Below are 21,545 nucleotides of genomic sequence, written 5' to 3'. Positions count from 1 at the left end.
CATCTGCTGTACAGTACACTGCCTCTCCATGCTGTATACACCTGTATCATCTGCTGTACAGTACACTGCCTCTCCATGCTGTATACACCTGTATTATCTACTGTACAGTACACTGCCTCTCCATGCTGTATACACCTGCATTATCTCCTCTACAGTACTTTGGGTCTCCATGCTGTATACACGTGTATCATCTGCTGTACAGTACACTGCCTCTCCATGCTGTATACACCTGTATTATCTACTGTACAGTACACTGCCTCTCCATGCTGTATACACCTGTATTATCTGCTGTACAGTACACTGCCTCTCCATGATGTATACACCTGTATTACCTACTGTACAGTACACTGCCTCTCCATGCTGTATACACCTGTATTATCTCCTCTACAGTACTTTGGGTCTCCATGCTGTATACACCTGTATTATCTGCTGTACAGTACACTGCCCCCCCATGCTGTATACGGCTGGATTCACACGCTGTAACTGTGCGGCTGTATTTTTTATGCGGCTGTAAATGTGCGGGTGAAACTCCGGCCGTGGGAAAAAATAGACATGCGGCTCAAAACATACGGTCATTTACTTGGAAATCTGGTTCAACTAAAAATAACAAATAAAATGTTAAGAAAGTGATGGAAACACCTCTGGATGCATCTGGGAAAGCAGGGAACACAGTTTACATGAATCGCTATTACCGGGGTTTGCGATCCTCTGCAGTATAGCCGATGTCTCTCATGGTTAATATATTGAATTAATAAAACACATTTTCTGTCTAATAAAGTCCCTTTTATTGTTCAATAATTAAATGTAAACGATTCCATCATTTTGCAATTAAATATACTGTTAAAATAAATATATATATAAATAAATGTATATTTATATATATATTTATTTTTTGACAGTATATTTAATTGCACAATGATGGATTCGTTAGAATTAAATTATTGAACAAAGAAACTGTATTTATTTAAACGAAAATGTGTTTTATTCATGAAATATTAATTAGTACAGAAAGCTCTATTAGCCGGTAATTCATATTCCCGGCAATAGAGCATTCTGTACTAATCATCACTTTACTTTACTCAAAACATCAAATGTTTCTTCTAATTATGTTATCACAATAGCATTATTAGAAGAAACATTTAGAATTATATGTGCGCTCAGCTGATTGGCTGATCGGCTGAGCACACATATAATGAGCCGGTCCGCAGCACAGTGACTTCATTGTGCTGCGGACCAGCGAAGAGGACACATCGGGACATCGGATGGTGAGTATAGAGCTCTCCCCACCCCCTCCCCGGCACTGCACCCCTCCCAGCAAGGAAGGGGGGGTCAGTTAACCCCTTCCTTGCTGGGATGGGTGCAGTCTGACATCAGTCTGGCCCCCAGGGGGTTAAGGGGGATGCAATACATCCTCCCTTAACCCCTTGGGGGCCAGACTGTAAGCAGCGATCTGTAAAGATGCTGCATACTGTAAGGAGCACAACACCGCTCACAATGATGGGTGTTGTGCTCCTGTTTGTGTGTTTTTGGTGTGTTTCTCCCTTTTTGTTTTTCAGATATCGGTATCCTGTGGATTACGTCGGATTCCGTGGACTACGTCGATGACCAGCGGTTGTTCTTTGAGTTTTTTAAATAAAATGGTCAATGAGGGGTGTGGGGGTGTTTTTATTTGAATAAAAAAATTTGTAAACTTGTGTCTTGTCTTTATTTCTTTACTTTTTAGACTTAGTAGTGGAAGCCGTCTAATAGACGGAATCCATTACTAAGTTGGGGCCTAGTGTTAGCCGGTATAAAATGGCTAACACTAACCCCCTATTATTACCCCAGTACCCAATGCCACCAGGGGTACTGGGAAGAGCCGGGTGCCAGTGGTCCCGGAGCGTCAATATTGGCGCTCCTGGACCGGGCGGCAGCAGGCTGGTAAGATTTAGGCTGGGGAGGGCCTAAACCAATGGCTCTTCCCACCCTGGTGTTACCAGGCTGCTGTCGTTTGGTTTTTAACCCGGCTGGTTATAAAAATAGGGGGGACCCTATGCGAATTTTTTTTTAAATAAATAAATAATTAAAAAAAAACGCATAGGGTCCCCCCTATTTTTATAACCAGCCGGGTTAAAAACCAAACGACAGCAGCCTGGTAACACCAGGGTGGGAAGAGCCATTGGTTTAGGCCCTCCCCAGCCTAAATCTTACCAGCCTGCTGCCGCCCGGTCCAGGAGCGCCAATTTTGACGCTCCGGGACCACTGGCACCCGGCTCTTCCCAGTACCCCTGGTGGCATTGGGTACTGGGGTAATAATAGGGGGTTAGTGTTAGCCATTTTATACCGGCTAACACTAGGCCCCAACTTAGTAATGGATTCCGTCTATTAGACGGCTTCCACTACTAAGTCTAAAAAGTAAAGAAATAAAGACAAGACACAAGTTTACAAATTTTTTTATTCAAATAAAAACACCCCCACACCCCTCATTGACCATTTTATTTAAAAAACTCAAAGAACAACCGCTGGTCATCGACGTAGTCCACGGAATCCGACGTAATCCACAGGATACCGATATCTGAAAAACAAAAAGGGAGAAACACACAAAAAACACACAAACAGGAGCACAACACCCATCATTGTGAGCGGTGTTGTGCACCTTACAGTATGCAGCATCTTTACAGATCGCTGCTTACAGTCTGGCCCCCAAGGGGTTAAGGGAGGATGTATTGCATCCCCCTTAACCCCCTGGGGGCCAGACTGATGTCAGACTGCACCCATCCCAGCAAGGAAGGGGTTAACTGACCCCCCCTTCCTTGCTGGGAGGGGTGCAGTGCCGGGGAGGGGGTGGGGAGAGCTCTATACTCACCCCGATGTGTCCTCTTCGCTGGTCCGCAGCACAATGAAGTCACTGTGCTGCGGACCGGCTCATTATATGTGCGCTCAGCCGATCAGCCAATCAGCTGAGCGCACATCTAATTCTAAATGTTTCTTCTAATAATGCTATTGTAATAACATAATTAGAAGAAACATTTGATGTTTTCATTCAAGTAAAGTGATGATTAGTACAGAATGCTCTATTGCCGGCATATGAATTACCGGCTTATAGAGCTTCCTGTACTAATTAATATTTAATGAATAAAACACATTTTCTTGGAAATAAATTCAGTTTCGTTTGTCAATAATTTAATTCTAACGAATCCATCATTGTGCAATTAAATATACTGTCAAAAAATAAATATATAGATAAATATACATTTATTTATATATCTATTTTTTTTAACAGTATATTTAATTGCAAAATGATGGATTCGTTAGAAATAAATTATTGATCAACGAAAGTGTCTTGATTACAAATAAAATGTCTTTGATTAATTTAATATAGTAACTATTAGAGGCATCGGCATTCGGCATCATTGCCGGCTATTTTTGAAGTACTCCGTACGGACCGCCTGTCAATCCTCGGCCGCATGTCCAGCCGCAAATAATGGTCTTGTTCATTTTTTACGGGTCCGTTTACGATAGGGCCGTAGATTCATACATAGTGTGCACTGTGCAGCCGCATATCCTATACTTCCCAGCATACACACGAACCACCAAAAATACCGCCGCACAATTACAGCCGCAAATACAGCCGCACTCTTACAACGTGTGAATCGAGGGTACACCTGTATTATCTGCTGTACAGTACACTGCCTCTCCATGCTGTATACACCTGTATTATCTGCTGTACAGTACACTGCCTCTCCATGCTGTATACACCTGTATTATCTGCTGTACAGTACACTGCCTATCAATGCTGTATACACCTGTATTATCTGCTGTACAGTACACTGCCTCTCCATGCTGTATACACCTGTATTATCTACTGTACAGTACACTGCCTCTCCATGCTGTATACACCTGTATTATCTGCTGTACAGTATACTGCCTCTCCATGCTGTATACACCTGTATTATCTGCTGTACAGTACACTGCCTCTCCATGCTGTATACACCTGTATTATCTACTGTACAGTACACTGCCTCTCCATGCTGTATACGCCTGTATTATCTGCTGTACAGTACACTGCCTCTCCATGCTGTATACACCTGTATAAGCTAGGGCCAGAGCTTTGTACCTTTAACCCCCTACCCACACCCCCAATGTTCATATGTATGAGGAGGTAGGAAAAGAGAACTGTTGACCAACAGGTATTGAAGTTGTATAGCTGAACAGCAGATGAGGTGGTGGGAAATATGCATAGAGAGAGATGCAGATTGCTGTGGGGAGATCTGTATGGTTACAGTATGGAGTCATCTCCCTGTATACCTCCCCTGATGTGATCACTCAGACATCTGTGTGAATCAGACATTTTATACCCTCAGAATAGCTGTGATCTTATTATTACTTCCAGTCTATTCTTACACCCGGGACAATGCAGGATCAGCTGTATGTCGGGAGTCAGCGACAAGTCTATATATAGTCAGGATGGTGTCCGCCTGCAGGGAGGGAGCGGACACACAATATGTCAGTGCTGTGATATCCTACACCGGGGGCACCTTCCATGAAGACATGTACTGTAGATGACGCTTCTCCTGGTAATCACAGTGATGCCTCCTGAGACTAATATAAGCTGCTCCTCCAGGAGCCGGCTGATCCACTCTAGACACAGGTCCATGACTGATCTACTCCTGGCTGAGGTCCATGACTGATCTACTCCTGACTGAGGTCCATGACTGATCTACTCCTGACTGAGGTCCATGACTGATCTGCTCCAGACTGAGGTTCATGACTGGTCTCATCCAGACTGAGGTACATGACTGATCTACTCCAGACTGAGGTCCATGATCGATCTACTCCAGACTGAGGTCCATGACTGATCTGCACCAGAAAGAGGTCCATGACTGATTTACTCCAGACTGACGTCCATGACTGATCTACTCCAGAAAGAGGTCCATGACTAATCTAATCCAGAAAGGGGTCCATGCCTGATTTACTCCAGACTGACGTCCATGATTGATCTACTCGAGACTGAGGTCCATGACTGATCTACTCCATAATGAATTCCATGACTGCTCTACTCCAGACTGAGGTCCATCACTGATCTACTCCAGAAAGGGGTCCATGACTGATTTACTCCAGACTGACGTCCATGATTGATCTACCCAAGACTGAGGTCCATGTAACGCCTGGAGTAGTGGATCCACTGGACCGTCACCAGCGATGGTACTAACCTCACCAGGGAGCGGAGTCTAAGGGGCCGCTGGTATTCACCAGAGCCCGCCGCAAGGCGGGATGGACTTGCTGCGGCAGGCGACCCCCAGGTCGCTACCCCTGGCTTGGTTGCTAGTGACGGCAGGCGAGGCGTGGCAGGAGCAGTAGGCAGGAGATGGTGCTGGCAGAGGTCTGTAGGCGTAACCGCAGGTGACACAGGAGCAATGGAGTGACAGGGGAGCAGGAACCAGGAACAAGGACTAGGGACCAGGTAGCGGATAGGTATCAGGAACAAGGACTTGGGACCAGGTAGCGGATAGGAATCAGGAACAACAGGGGGCTGGGCCAAACGCTATGGGAAGCATGTAGAGGCTCCAACACAAGGGACAGGGCATGCTGGGATTTATAGGGAGTGATTGGTGCAACTAACCAATTAAGGGCGGACTGGCCCTTTAAATCTGAGACAGCCGGCGCGCGCGCGCCCTAGGAGGCGGGGACGCGCGCGCCAGCCGGCACAGACGGAGACAGGAGCGGAGGAGAGGTGAGGCGCCCCCAGGGGCCGAACTAGCAGCAGCGCCGGGTCCCTGCACAAGGACCCCGGCGGCTGCATGGGGCAGGAGGAGGTCGCGGTGGCGGCCCGGAACACGGGACGCCGCCGCGGCCGTGACAGTACCCCCCCCTTTGGCCTCCCCCTCTTTCTTGCCTGCAGAAGGAGGCATCAGGCAAATCTTGGTATTCCGCCGGTAGGGCGGACAAAGGCTTGGCGGGCTCGGGTGACAACATAGAATGCTTGGGCTGAGGTGACCTCAGACACTGGTTGGAACAGTCCTGACCCCAACTGAGAATCTTCCCGATTCTCCAGTCCAGTTTAGGGGCATGTAATTGCAGCCAAGGGAGTCCCAGGAGGATGGTGGAAGAAGAATGGGGCAGGACGTAGAAGGAGATCTTTTCCAGATGTGAAGTGCCCACCTGGAGGACTAGAGGTGCGGTCTGGTAGTGCACATGGTCGGTAAGAATCTCGCCCGTGACCGAGGAGATAGTCAGGGGTCTGGCTAGTGGGGTCACGGGTAGCCGCCATCTCTGGACCAATGTAGCTGCAATAAAACTGCCTGCTGACCCAGAATCGAGAAAGGCAATAGTCTGGTGAGTTTGTCCTGAGGGTGTCTGGATGGAGACTGGCACAGACAACTTTGGAGAGGTGGCATTCACACTTAGGGAGACCTCTCCCACCGGACCTAGGTGCTGGCATTTCCCGGACGCTTGAGGACGTTGGGGACATCTCAGTCGAAAGTGATCCGAACCACCGCAGTAGAGGCAGAGATTCAGCTCCAGACGACGAAGTCTTTCATCAGGCGTCAGGTGAGCCCGTTCCACCTGCATAGGAATCTCAGGAGTCGACTGGGACTCCGGAACGTCAGGATTCTGGAAGACCGGCGCCAGCTGGTGATGGCGACGGGACAGGCCTAGTCGCTGTTCATGCCAGACCTCCTCCTCTCTCTCAGAAAAACGAGTATCGACCCTGGTGGCCAGTAGGATGAGTTCGTTCAGGGAGGTAGGTAGGTCTCGGGCGGAAAGCACGTCTCTCACCCGACTGGACAGGCCCCTCTTGAAGGTGGCTATTAGAGCGGCCTCATTCCAGTCTAATTCTGCCGCCAGGGTGCGGAACTGGATGGCGTAGTCACCAACAGAGGAGCTCCCTTGAGAGAGGTTGAGGAGAGCAGTTTCAGCTGAAGAGGCACGGGCAGGTTCCTCAAAGACGGAGCGAAACTCGACTAGGAAGGTTCGGAGATTGGCAGCAACAGGATTATCTCGGTCCCACAGTGGTGTGGCCCAGGCCAGAGCTCTACCCTCCAATAGGCTGATGATGAAAGCCACTTTAGAGCGCTCGGTGGGAAACTGACTACTTAAAAGTTCAATATGCATGGTGCACTGAGTCAGGAATCCTCTGCACAACTTGGAGTCACCAGAGTATTTGCTTGGGAGAGCCAGTCGGAGTGTAGAAAAAGCAGCAGGAGGTGGTGAGCGCTGGGCTGTAGTATGCTGCTGTAAGGCGGCAGTGAGTTGCTGGATCTGCTGCGACTGTTTCTGGATTTGTTGCGCCTGTAGGGCGACCACTCGGGCTACTTCGCGGATATCAGGCACCTCGCCGGGATCCATGGTTGGAGCCTACTGTAACGCCTGGAGTAGTGGATCCACTGGACCGTCACCAGCGATGGTACTAACCTCACCAGGGAGCGGAGTCTAAGGGGCCGCTGGTATTCACCAGAGCCCGCCGCAAGGCGGGATGGACTTGCTGCGGCAGGCGACCCCCAGGTCGCTACCCCTGGCTTGGTTGCTAGTGACGGCAGGCGAGGTGTGGCAGGAGCAGTAGGCAGGAGATAGTGCTGGCAGAGGTCTGTAGGCGTAACCGCAGGAGTCAGGCTGAACACAGGAGCAATGGAGTGACAGGGGAGCAGGAACCAGGAACAAGGACTAGGGACCAGGTAGCGGATAGGTATCAGGAACAAGGACTTGGGACCAGGTAGCGGATAGGAATCAGGAACAACAGGGGGCTGGGCCAAACGCTATAGGAAGCATGTAGAGGCTCCAACACAAGGGACAGGGCATGCTGGGATTTATAGGGAGTGATTGGTGCAACTAACCAATTGAGGGCGGACTGGCCCTTTAAATCTGAGACAGCCGGCGCGCGCGCGCCCTAGGAGGCGGGGACGCGCGCGCCGGCCGGCACAGACGGAGACAGGAGCGGAGGAGAGGTGAGGCGCCCCCAGGGGCCGAACTAGCAGCAGCGCCGGGTCCCTGCACAAGGACCCCGGCGGCTGCATGGGGCAGGAGGAGGTCGCGGCGGCGGCCCGGAACACGGGACACCGCCACGGCCGTGACAGTCCATGACTGATCTACTCCATACTGTATTCCATGACTGCTCTACTCCCATGGCCGGATTAAAGGGGGGGCACAAGGGGCACGTGCCCATGGGCCTCCACCACTAGGGGGCCCCCACCAGCTGGGGAGTTCCGGAGCTATTTTTTTTTTTTTTTGTTAAACCCCTCCGCCGCCCGAGCGCTAACGTCCGCGCCCGGGCGGTTTGGGGGGGGGGGGCTCAGGGGAGTGATGGGTCGGCCGGGGGATCAGGCTGGAAAGGTCTCCCCCATGCAGGCATGAGCTTCCGGTACAGACAGGCCGGAAGCTCACAGTGCGGCCCCGCGATGCCCGAACCTCTCTCCTGTTTGGCAGTGGCGTGATGACGTCACACGCACGCTGCTGAGCAGGCAAGAAGTTCGGGCATCGCGGGGCTGCACTGTGAGCTTCCGGCCTGTCTGTACCGGATGCTCATGCCTGCATGGGGGAGACTTTCCAGCCTGCCTCTGTACCTGCCGCCCTGCTGATCCCCCGGCTGGTCCCCCTGCCAGCTGGCTAATCCCCCGGACCCCCGGCTGGTCCCCCTGCCACCCAGCTGATCCCTCAGCCCCCCGACCGCTCCCTCTTCCCTCCCTGCCTGTCACCTCAGCTGCCCCCACCCATCCTCTCCCCCTGCCACCCCAGCTTACCCCGATCTTCTCCCCCAGCCCCCCGATCTTCTGCCCCTGCAACCCCAGCCCCCCACCCATCTTCTCCCCCTGCAACCCCAGCCACCCTCCCATCTTCTCCCCCTGCAACCCCAGCCACCCTCCCATCTTCTCCCCCTGCAACCCCAGCCGCCCCCCATCATCTCCCCCTGCAACCCCAGCTGCCCCCCATCTTCTCCCCCTGCAACCCCAGCCGCCCCCCATCATCTCCCCCTGCAACGCCAGCCGCCCTCCCATCTTCTCCCCCTGCAACCCCAGCTGCCCCCCATCTTCTCCCCCTGCAACCCCAGCCGCCCCCCATTATCTCCCCCTGCAATGCCAGCCGCCCTCCCATCTTCTCCCCCTGCAACCCCAGCCGCCCTCCCATCTTCTCCCCCTGCAACCCCAGCCGCCCTCCCATCTTCTCCCCCTGCAACCCCAGCCGCCCCCCATCATCTCCCCCTGCAATGCCAGCTGCCCTCCCATCTTCTCCCCCTGCAACCCCAGCTGCCCCCCATCTTCTCCCCCTGCAACCCCAGCCGCCCCCCATCATCTCCCCCTGCAACGCCAGCCGCCCTCCCATCTTCTCCCCCTGCAACCCCAGCTGCCCCCCATCTTCTCCCCCTGCAACCCCAGCCGCCCCCCATCATCTCCCCCTGCAATGCCAGCCGCCCTCCCATCTTCTCCCCCTGCAACCCCAGCCGCCCCCCATCATCTCCCCCTGCAATGCCAGCCGCCCCCCATCATCTCCCCCTGCAACCCCAGCCGCCCTCCCATCTTCTCCCCCTGCAACCCCAGCTGCCCCCCATCTTCTCCCCCTGCAACCCCAGCTGCCCCCCATCATCTCCCCCTGCAACCCCAGCCACCCCCCATCATCTCCCCCTGCAATGCCAGCCGCCCCCATCTTCTCCCCCTGCAACCCCAGCTGCCCCCCATCTTCTCCCCCTGCAACCCCAGCTGCCCCCCATCTTCTCCCCCTGCAACCCCAGCCGCCCCCCATCATCTCCCCCTGCAACGCCAGCCGCCCTCCCATCTTCTCCCCCTGCAACCCCAGCTGCCCTCCCATCTTCTCCCCCTGCAACCCCAGCTGCCCCCCATCTTCTCCCCCTGCAACCCCAGCTGCCCCCCATCTTCTCCCCCTGCAACCCCAGCCGCCCCCCATCATCTCCCCCTGCAACGCCAGCCGCCCTCCCATCTTCTCCCCCTGCAACCCCAGCTGCCCCCCATCTTCTCCCCCTGCAACCCCAGCCGCCCCCCATCATCTCCCCCTGCAACCCCAGCTGCCCTCCCATCTTCTCCCCCTGCCACCCCAGCTGCCCTCCCATCTTCTCCCCCTGTTGCCCCAGCTGCTCCCCCTGTACCCCAGGTTCTCCCCCTCCCCCAGTCGCCCCAGCTGCTCTCCCTGCCACCCAGCTTCTCCCCCTGCCACCCCAGCTGCCCTCCCATCTTCTCCCCCTCCCCCTGCCACCCCAGCTGCCCTCCCATCTTCTCCCCCTGCCACCCCAGCTGCCCTCCCATCTTCTCCCCCTCCCCCTGCCACCCCAGCTGCCCTCCCATCTTCTCCCCCTGCCACCCCAGCTGCCCTCCCATCTTCTCCCCCTGTCACCCCAGCTGCTCCCCCTGTTCCCCAGGTTCTCCCCCTCCCCCGGTCGCCCCAGCTGCTCCCCCTGTTCCCCAGGTTCCCCCCTCCCCCGGTCGCCCCCGCTGCTATCCCTGCCTCCCTTCCCCATTCCCTCCAGCTGCCTCCCTTCCCCAGTCCCCCTGTCGCCCCAGCTGCCTCCCTTCCCCAGTCACCCCCAGCTGCCTCCCTTCCCCATTCCCTCCAGCTGCCTCCCTTCCCCAGTCACCCCCAGCTGCCTCCCTTCCCCATTCCCTCCAGCTGCCCTCCCATCTTCTCCCCCCCCCAGCTGCCTCCCTTCCCCAGTCACCCCCAGCTGCCTCCCTTTCCCAGTCACCCCCAGCTGCCCGCCTGCAGATGAGTTGTGGTCGGTGAAGTCTTCATGATGGCTGCTCCAGATGGAGAAGAAAGCGAAGTGTGAGCGACGGCAATCGGAGAAGACGTCACCTGTGAGTCATTAGTAACTGCACTATTATCACTTCTATAGTGTGGAGAGCCTGTGCACCATTGGGGTCTTAATGGGTCAGTGTATCGTTTGCGGTAGTGTACTGACACAGCCCCGGGGTCACTACAGTACACTAGCGCAAATTTTTAAACTAGGACCCAAGTACAAGAGCTGCAGGCACTACAACTCCCAGCGTATGCTGAGGGCTGCAGACTGTCAGTAAATGCTGGGAGTTGTAGTGCCTGCAGCTGCTGTAGTTGGGTCCTAGGTGCATCATAAACTGGATGCTTTGTGGCATATAAGAATACATAGATCTGTGGGGGCTCAGTGTTGGGAAGTGACCCCAGAACATCACTAATAGGGGATAGGGGGAGATGTTTTTGTTCTGTCCCCTATTAGTGATGTTCTGGGGTCACTTCCATACACTGAGCCCCCACAGATCTATGTATTCTGATCTCCCACAACGCCTCCAGGACCCAACTACAACAGCTGCAGGCACTACAACTCCCAGAACAGTCTGCAGCCCTCAGGATATGCTGGGAGTTGTAGTACAGCAGTACAATCCTCTCATAACTGTAGACAGATTTATTGCTGGACCTTCAGGGCTGATGGTATTCACCCACAGACTGCAGCCACCAGGACACTCTGCACACAGTGATTTATTCAGAGACTACAACTCCCAGCATACCCTGAGTTTTAGTTCGACTGAAAATGTTATTTACAAGGGATCTGTCACAGATACAGATGAATCCAGGAAAGGAGCGGGTCAGCATGTTGCATTTTACTGGTTCTATACTGGTGGGCCCCAGGTGCCCCAGTCCGACACTGGACAGAAGCGGTCCCCAAATTAAGTCCCCGGCCTCCTTCCTTCCTCCATCACGTCTGTTTGATGAGAAGAGCGGGCATCAAGCAAAGCGGCACCCCAGTACCTAGTACTACTGCCAGTCGGGGGGTGCCGCTCAGTAGTACTGGGTGCTGGAGTGCCGACCTCCAGCACCCAGCACCCAGTATACACCATGCAGGTAACCTGTCAGTGCCGATGGGAAGGGGGGGGGACATTACAGCAGGGGTATATATACTATGGGGGACATTACAGCAGGTGGTATATATACTATGGAGGACATTACAGCAGGTGGTATATATACTATGGAGGACATTACAGCAGGTGGTATATATACTATGGGGGACATTACAGCAGGTGGTATATATACTATGGAGGACATTACAGCAGGTGTATATATATTATGGAGGACATTACAGCAGGTGTATATACTATGGAGGACATTACAGCAGGGGTATATATACTATGGGGGACATTACAGCAGGGGTATATACTATGGGGGACATTACAGCAGGTGGTATATACTATGGGGGACATTACAGCAGGGGTATATACTATGTATGGGGACACATATCAGAGCAGGGGGTATATACTATGTATGGGGACATTACAGCAGGGGGCATATACTGTTCTATGTATGGGGTCACATATCAGAGCAGGGGTATATACTATGTATGGGGTCACATATCAGAGCAGGTGGTATATACTAAGGAGGACATTACAGCATGGGGTATATACTATGTATGGGGACACATATCAGAGCAGGGGGCATATACTATGTAAGGGGACATTACAGCAGGGGGCATATACTATGGGGGCACATATCAGAGCAGGGGGTATATACTATGTATGGAGACACATATCAGAACAGGGGTATATACTATGTATGGGGACACATATCAGCATGGGCCATATACTATACAGGCACATTAGAGCAGGGGGTATATACTATGGGGGCACATTACAGCAGGGGGCACAGCAGGGCTGGACATTATTACTATATGATGGCACAGCAGGGGGCAATATTACTATAGGTGGGCACAACATGAGGACTTTATTACTATACGGAGGCACAACAGGAGATATTATTACTATATGTGGGCACAGGGGACATTATTACTATATGGGGGCACAGCAGAGGGTCCTACATACAGGGGACAACCCACACACTCATTAAGAAAAAAGGGAAGGAAATTGAAGGAAATGTGCGGAGCCTGAGATGTTTGTCTTGCAGGTTGTAAGGAGAAGAATTGTAGCTGCAAGAAATCATCCTGGAGGTCCAGGCCAGATGGAGAGGAAAAGGAAAGTGACACCTGAGATTAAAGAAGACGTCACCTGTGAGTCACTGAATTACATGTTTTTTCTTAGTTTTTTTGTAGAAAACTATTTGGTAGGGAACCCTGAAGTGAAAAGGGAAATATTGCTCTTTGCCATAATACACACTCTGCTTTTTAATAGCAGAGTTTTACTGTATCAGCTGAAATTGTGGCAAAACTGCATGAGATAATAATTCTGTAGTCTGTGTGCAGCATATGGTATATACTGTATATAGTCTGTGTGCAGCATATAGTATGTACTGTATATAGTCTGTGTGCAGCATATGGTATATACTGTATATAGTCTGTGTGCAGCATATAGTATGTACTGTATATAGTCTGTGTGCAGCATATGGTATATACTGTATATAGTCTGTGTGCAGCATATGGTATGTACTGTATATATTCTGTGTGCAGCATATGGTATATACTGTATATAGTCTGTGTGCAGCATATAGTATATACTGTATATAGTCTGTGTGCAGCATATGGTATATACTGTATATACTCTTGGTGCAGCATATGGTATATACTGTATATAGCCTGTGTGCAGCATATGGTATATACTGTATATAGTCTGTGTGCAGCATATGGTATATACTGTATATAGTCTGTGTGCAGCATATGGTATATACTCTTGGTGCAGCATATGATATATAGCCTGAGAGCAGTGTATGGTATATAGCCTGTGTGCAGCATATGGTGTATATCCTATGTATGTCATATGCTGCACACAGGCTATATATGCCATATCATGGGCTGCACACAGCTGTGTATTTTAATCCTTAGGGTACGTTCACATGTACCATATTTGCTATATATTCTACACAGCCTTTAAGTACTTTCTGGTTGCTCCTTACTACTTCAGGTAGTGTACATGGTTGGGAACTGCAGATGGGACTTAGACTTGCAAGTCCAGCTTCCTTCAGCGATTCACATCTGCATCTGCTGCTGTGGTGGCTGACACAGGGGGCAAAAGAGCACAGAAAGTACTGAAGTGCTGTGTTCTCGCATTGCATTATTAACATAAACACAAAGTGGGAATACACCCCGGGTGGGAAAACACCCCTCCCCGTCCTGTCTCTAGGGCCTGGCATCTTCCTCTGGACTCCAGCCTGTAGTGACCATCATATGCAGAACAGAGGAGGATGCTGAGCCACACAGCCAGGAGTGAGGAGGGGTAGGTGCTAAGTCTGCTACAGTAAGTAGCCACCTGTATAGATCATTGTATGGGATATATTTGGGAAAAAAAATGGGGGGGGCCCCCATCAAAATTTTTGCCCAGGGCCTCCACCAACCTTAATCCGGCCCTGTCTACTCCAGACGGAGGTCCATAACTGATCTACTCCAGAAAGAGGTACATTATTGATTTACCCCAGACTGAGGTCCATGACTGATCTACTGCAGACTGAGGTCTATGAGTGAGCTCCACCAAAAGCAGCTCCACTTTAGTATCCCATGAGAACTAGGGTGACAATGTGTACTGGGATTCCCATTATTATAAACAAATTCTGGCCATGGTTGAGATGTTTCTTTGTCATGTTAGAGCAACCTCCATCACATGAGCCTAATAGTGACTGCTCACCTGTCAAACATAGCGGGTGGTTCATGTGTGGTCACCGGTGTCACTATGTTCTCCATGTAGGGAGAGACCACAAATGGACCTCTACTGAGGAGATCACTGATTTCTATGGCTGCTAGATTCCGATTCCCCTTGGTTACGCTATGCGCTACATGCTTCCCTTAGAGATGTCCTCCACCAGAGTGTGTCTGTCCTAAAGCAGTCATGTTTTTCTAATGCTGTACAACCCCCTATAACATTGTAATAACTGAAAGTGTGCAATATACAAGGCCATACAATATCAGAGGGAGGAGCTTTAACCACGAACATGTTCAATACAGCAGAACCCCACCCCCAGGCGCTCCTATAGAAATTGAAAAATTTCGGCCTCTGGGCCACAGTGGATGGACCACCACTTACCTTTGACGATGACCAGCACGGAACTGTAGGTCTGACCAGCCAGGTTGGACGCTGTGCAAGTGTACAATCCATAGTCAATTTGTTTGCAAAATAGAATTTTCAGCACAAAGTTCTCCTGTTCGTCCTCATAGACCACATGTCTCCGTCCCTCTGTGATCACCTCACCATCCTTCTTCCACACAATCTCGGGCTTGGGTTCACCAGTGACAAAGCAGCTCATTTTAGCGTGTTTACCCTCTGTCACAGTACAGGTACGGGTCAGGACGCTCATGCTGCCTTCACGATTTATTTTCGGTGTAAGAGTGGCTGCCCTCTCATAGTCGAGAGATAATCCCAAACCAGTAAATGTATCCAGAGATCCATAGGACTTGGTGTTGGAGTCATAGGAGCCCATAATGGAGAGGTCACTTTTTCGTATCTCCTCTCGCCGTTTCTGGAGATGAGACAGCAGCGAGGCTGTTTTACCATATGAAGACTCCACTGCATTGGTGCTGTTGGCATTAAGATTGGTAAAAGAGTCAATAGACAATGAAGCAGAAGCCTTGGCCTGGCCGATAGTGTTCTCTGCTCGACATAAATATGTCCCACCATCGGAGAACCTAACACAGTGAATCCGAAGAGAGCTGGAGTCTCCATGGGACTCCACACGGATATGACTTGAATCAGCGGCTGTACCTACTAGTCGGCCATCTTTCTCCCAGGTTACCACAGGTGGTGGAAGACCTAGTACCCGGCACTGGAAGGTGGCATCTTCTCCCAGGCTCACTTTAGAGGCAGTTGGCTTCAGAATAAAGTAGGGTGCACATTCCACTACTGTGCTTTCCTCTTCCACCTTAACTGAGACCGCAGCAAATGCCTCCCCAATGTTGTTAATAGCTCGGCATATGTACTGGCCGCTGTCCTCAAAGGATAAGTCATAGATGGTCAGCTGGTAGAGTTCGCCATCCTGGACCATCTTGAAGCGACCCCCAGACTCGATCTGTAGCTTGTCCTTTTCCCAGGTGACTATGGGCACAGGATTGCCAACAATTTGACAACTCAGGGTGGCATCTTTACCCAAAGTCATCATGAAGGCTTTGGGCCTGGTGAGAAAGCGCGGCACCCCGCTAAATGAACTGGTATCCATCGTGGAATCTGAAAGAAGATAGAGAATTATTAGAAAGGGAAGAATTACCCAAAAGGAAATATTATTTATTATGATTATCCTGATCTTACAGGAGAGCGGCTCCAGATGGTGCAAGAGGATGGGGGTTCACCTTTTGCTGGAGGATCCCTTTAAAACTTACAACACATAAATGGCAGCTCGGTAGGAACTGGGCAGCAGAAGCTTCATCCCTGATAGTGTTACATTAGAGAATTCACCCCATTAATGTCACGTCCAATGTCACCTCCCTCATTCCTTGTCACCTTTGATGCTCTCAGAAAGGAAACAGCAAATCTTGTCTCTAAAATAGCCCCTTAATCTCAGAGTTATGTGTCTCTGGTGTCCCGACCCTCCCCCTGTGCGTCTGCCTTCATGGAGAGATCCACTGACTTATATAAGAACCCAAGGACTAAGTGCAGCTGATATCATAAGAAATGTCATGTGACTGCTGGATGACACGTGACCAGTACGAGAGCCTGACCCCTAAACACGTTAGGGACATTGTACAGTAGATGATCATCTCGTCTTATAAGTCACATATATAGAAGGATCTCTGCCCCTTAGGGTCTGATCTCTTCTGCAATGTAGCAATTCATCCTCCACCCTTACACATCTTGGTCTCCTCCAATCTCTGGTAGCTCTCTCTTTCTCTTCCAATCATACTCCTTCGTCCCTGTGGTTGCTATATATAGTGCACAGTAGGGTCCCTGTCAGTCTCCTTCCTCCTCTGGTATCTGTATAGATAAGATTCCAATCAGATTCTTCCCTATGGTTGCCATATATTAGTGCACAGTAAATTCTCAGTCATCTTCTACTCTAGTGGTTCTCTATATAGAGTCCCCAGAAAATTCACATTCTCATTCCCCCTCTAACTATTTTATAGTCCCTAGCAGGTTCTCAGTCAGTCTCCTTCCTTCTCTGGTAGCTGTATATATATATATATATATATACTGTATAGTCACAAGTAAATTCTCCCATAGCAACAAGTCGCAACCAATCACAGCTCAGTTTTCGAAATATATTAGCCCTGTTAAAATACAAGCTACTATGGGCCCCAATGGATAATCCTACTATATGACTGTGTCATAAATCTCCCCCATAGTCACCACTAACCTCCCACCTCTGGTTGCCCTATATAATAATAATAATAATAATAATAATAATAATCTTATTTATATGGTACTAACATATTCCACAGCACTGTACAATTCTGGGGGTACATATACAGACAAATCAGACATTACAGAGATGCACAAACCGTATAACCATCAAGTAATACATGAGGAGTATGGGCTTTGATCTCAAGAGCTTACAATCTATGAGGAAAGGGTTGCAGACAAAAAGCAGAGTTGATAAAGTCTACAATGGTTAGCTATCTTTTATAAAAAGGATAGTGCAGTTGGAGGAGGTGGGTATCAGGTATCATCTCTCCCCTCTCAGGTATTGTCTCCTCCTCTAAGTTATTATGTTTCCTCCCTTCTCAAGTATTATCTTTCCCCTCTCAGGTATCATCCTCCCATCTCAGATATCAGCTCTCTGTTCTCGAATATCATCTTTGCCCTTTAAGGTATCTCTCTTTCTTTCAGGTATTAGCTCTCCACTCTCAGGTATTATCTCTCCTCCTCTCAGGTATCATGTCTCCTCTTTTCAGGTATCACCTCTCCTCCTCTCAGGTATCATCTCTCCTCCTCTAGGGTATCATGTCTCCTCTTTTCAGGTATCACCTCTCCTCCTCTCAGGTATCATCTCTCCTCCTCTAGGGTATCATGTCTCCTCTTTTCAGGTATCATCTCTCCTCCTCTAGGGTATCATGTCTCCTCTTTTCAGGTATCATCTCTCCTCCTCTCAGGTATCATCTCTCCTCCTCTAGGGTATCATATCTCCTCTTTTCAGGTATCACCTCTCCTCCTCTCAGGTATCAATTCTCCACTCTCATCTCTTCTGCTCCCAGATATTAACTCTCCCCTCTCATGGTATTATCTCTCCTCCTCTCAGGTATCATCTCTCCTCCTCTCAGGTATCATCTCTCCTCCTCTAGGGTATGATATCTCCTCTCTTCAGGTATCACCTCTCCTCCTCTCAGGTATAAACTCTCCCCTCTCAGGTATCATTTCTCCCCTCTCATCTCTTCTGCTCCCAGATATCAGCTCTCCCCTCTCATGGTATTTTCTCTCCTCCTCTCAGGTCTTCTCTTCTCAGGTATCAGCTCTCCTCCTATAAGGTCTTTTCCTCTCAGGTATAATCTCTTCTCTCATGTATCATGTCTCCCCCTCTCAGGTATCATCTCTCCTCCTCTAGGGTATCATGTCTCCTCTTTTCAGGTATCACCTATCCTCCTCTCAGGTATCAACTCTCCCCTCTCAGGTATCATTTCTCCCTTCTCATCTCTCCTGCTCCCAGATATCAGCTCTCCCCTCTCATGGTATTATCTCTCATCCTCTCAGGTCTTCTCTTCTTAGGTATCAGCTCTCCTCCTATAAGGTCTTTTCCTCTCAGGTATAATCTCTTCTCTCATGTATCATGTCTCCTCCTCTCAGGTATCATCTCTCCTCCTCTAGGGTATCATGTCTCCTCTTTTCAGGTATCACCTCTCCTCCTCTCAGGTATCAACTCTCCCCTCTCAGGTATCATTTCTCCCTTCTCATCTCTCCTGCTCCCAGATATCAGCTCTCCCCTCTCATGGTATCATCTCTCCTCCTCTCAGGTCTTCTCTTCTTAGGTATCAGCTCTCCTCCTATAAGGTCTTTTCCTCTCAGGTATAATCTCTTCTTTTCAGGTATCACCCCTCCTCCTCTCAGGTATTATCTCTCCTCCTTTAGGGTATCATGACTTCTCCTCTCAGGTATCATCTCTCCTCTCTCAGATATGATCCCCCTAGGTATAATGTCTCCCTTATACCCCCTTCCAGGTATTAGTTCTCCACCTCATCATCCTATGTAGTACCTTCCTTCTCCATATTGTAGCCTTCATCATTTGTTGCTGAAGCTATAAAGCTGTCATAGCCGTGATACAAGGGAGTCACCAGTTCTTACCCCTACAGTCTGCTTACGGCACTGGATGGGTAAATCAGGTAAACATACCTAAACTGATGATCATACTGGAGGGCACCTGACAATCTAGAGAGGGTGCCCACTGATGACATGTGGCACCCCCAACACACACACACACACACACACACTTTACGTAGATATCACTTTATGTTTATTCCAACAAAAGCAGGGCCCAGGGAGTGAAGGGGTTACCTCTTCTTAACTGCCTGGGTTTTATGGCACCACACAGCCCTGAGGAGTGAGTTTGGGCCTAGGTCCAACTAGTTATGGCCTCCTCCCACAGTAGCCACCGCCAGGCTTTTGTAGCCTCCCATTCTCCAGAGACCCATCGGTGCAGCCAATGTAGCCACGCTCCCTCCCTCCCCTTTTTCTGAGATTTTTATGTTTTGTGATTTGTTTTTGTTTTAATAAATCACACCAGGCGAGGCAAGGGGTTTGTAAAGTGGACTTTTGCAGTGGAAGCCTCACGTGGCACAACACCAGGAGTTTTACTAATAAATAGCTGTGGCCGATCACCACCCAGAAAAAAAAAGTTGCAGAGTTCTAGTGTTGTATTACACTGCTACACCCACCATCACCACTACCTTCAATACTATCAATACTACCCTCACCATGACAACCACCTATAGTACTATCACTGCTAGCATCACCGCCAGCTCCAGTAAAATCACTGCTACCCCCAACATCCCCACCACCTTCGGTATTATCCCTGCTGCCACTACCATCACCATCTCTACTAACATTGCTACCCTCATCATCACCACCACCTTCAGTATTATCACCGCTGCCACTACCATTTCCATCCTCTTCCATACAATCACTCTTGCCACCACCATGGCTACGACTGCAACTCTACCTACTCTCACTTCATCCTGATAACTAAGACTGGATATCAAGTCAGTGGCTAGGTAAGCGCATAAAGCCTAAAGACTCCACTGCTATTGCTAGGTTTCCTTAGGGGTGTCCCGGACGGCTAGCTCAACCCACAAGCTGGAACCTACGTTCCTTTTTCTATGTCACTCTGTGCCCATAGACAGCAAAAGGTGGAAGTTCACACCCTTGGGCATAGGTACTCTTTCTCTAAAAGCCTGCCTAGCTGAGTACCTTAGGGTCTAGGTAAGACCCCCCCAAGTACCCTGAAGTAGCCCTCAGTCCACTCCTCTCTTTTAGACAGCTTTCCAAACACTATTCAAGTTAGTAACCCAAAGACTTATCAAGTGCTAAAAACTATTATTCATCCAGCGAGAAGCTGTATTCAATTATATTCTTCATAAGTATTGTTAAATCCCAGTACCCAGCTCAAGAGATTGAGAGTTTTTATTATTGCACCTCTACTGAAAAGAGAGAACTGTATACTCTGTATTTTAAGGATCTGCAGTAAATGTTTTCCCTGTTTAAGTTAATCAGAGACTCTTACACCTGTACTAACTTAAAAGTGTGTGTTGAAATATTCAGGGGTGAGTGCATGTCTATGCTGTCTATTGCACCTGAGTAAGTAAGTCCCTCGGGTTCACACAAGTGGGAGTTGGTGCCACTGTACTATTGTGTTTTCCCCTCTAGGTGTCACTACTTGTATTTGCTACACATTCAGGGAAGTTACCTGAAGCAATAGGAACTGACCCCAGTGGGACAAAGCTACAGTACGTCTACGTATCCCACTGTGCAGCGCAGGACAACTGGGAAATCCTGGGAGTCTGCTTCACCCCGATAACTGGGGCTCATATTACCCACCTAGGACAGGTAGCCCGCAAAAGGCGGTCAGAGACAGCAAGTCATCCGTGAGATTCTCTTTCACCTCCTCAGCTACTTCACCTGTTCTGGCAGAGCACACTTACTACATTTGTCAGGGCCCCTCTAGCAACTCCTCTCCTTTCTCTCTCTACTGCAAAGCACCTACTACTACAAGTACCGGTTCCTTCTCAACTGTCCGCACCTACGTTTTCTGTAAAGATTTGTACTGTTTGAACCAAGTTACTCTTCAGTAAAGTATGCTACTTTTGTCAAACGCACTGGACTCTAGTTTACCTTTTGAGCACCTGCACCTACATACCTCTGTATACTTAAGTTCTCCTCTTTCTCTGTGCTGTGGTGGTGCCAACAGTCCGGGGTGGGTCTAACACCACTCCATGCTACCGTGACAAGTGCCCAAGTGACCCTAAACTCCGCAGAGGCGCTGGCTACCAGCCACCACAATACCACTCCTGACCAACATGACAAGTGCCTCAGGGGTACACCACTAGCTATACAACACCACCTAGCAACCCCTAGTTACCACATTATCATCACCAGAATCCACATCATCATCATCAGTAACACATTAATCACAAGACTGCCTCTACCACTACGTCCACAGATACCTCTAAACCACAATAACCACCAGCATGACCACTACTACCCACAGTCCTTCATCACTTGCACCAGTAATCATAACAATCC

General features: G+C 49.9%; 1 protein-coding gene across 2 annotated transcripts in view; it reads right to left on the bottom strand.

Moving 5' to 3' along the window:
• OBSCN (obscurin, cytoskeletal calmodulin and titin-interacting RhoGEF) overlaps positions 1–21,545 on the bottom strand; it is a 152,422-nt gene that overhangs the window by 118,224 nt on the left and 12,653 nt on the right. For both annotated transcript variants that reach the window (XM_069959132.1, XM_069959133.1), the window contains exon 2: positions 14,916–16,049. In XM_069959132.1, coding sequence (XP_069815233.1) covers positions 14,916–16,041 — 1,126 coding nt within the window. In that variant the 5' untranslated portion in view covers positions 16,042–16,049. The remainder of the gene's footprint in view (positions 1–14,915; positions 16,050–21,545) is intronic.

The sequence above is a fragment of the Dendropsophus ebraccatus genome, chromosome 2 (genome assembly GCF_027789765.1).
Source record: "Dendropsophus ebraccatus isolate aDenEbr1 chromosome 2, aDenEbr1.pat, whole genome shotgun sequence".
NCBI classification, from domain to species: Eukaryota; Metazoa; Chordata; class Amphibia; order Anura; family Hylidae; genus Dendropsophus; species Dendropsophus ebraccatus.
The sequence above is the reverse complement of the archived record's forward strand: the minus strand, read 5'-3'. Positions and strand labels throughout refer to the sequence as shown.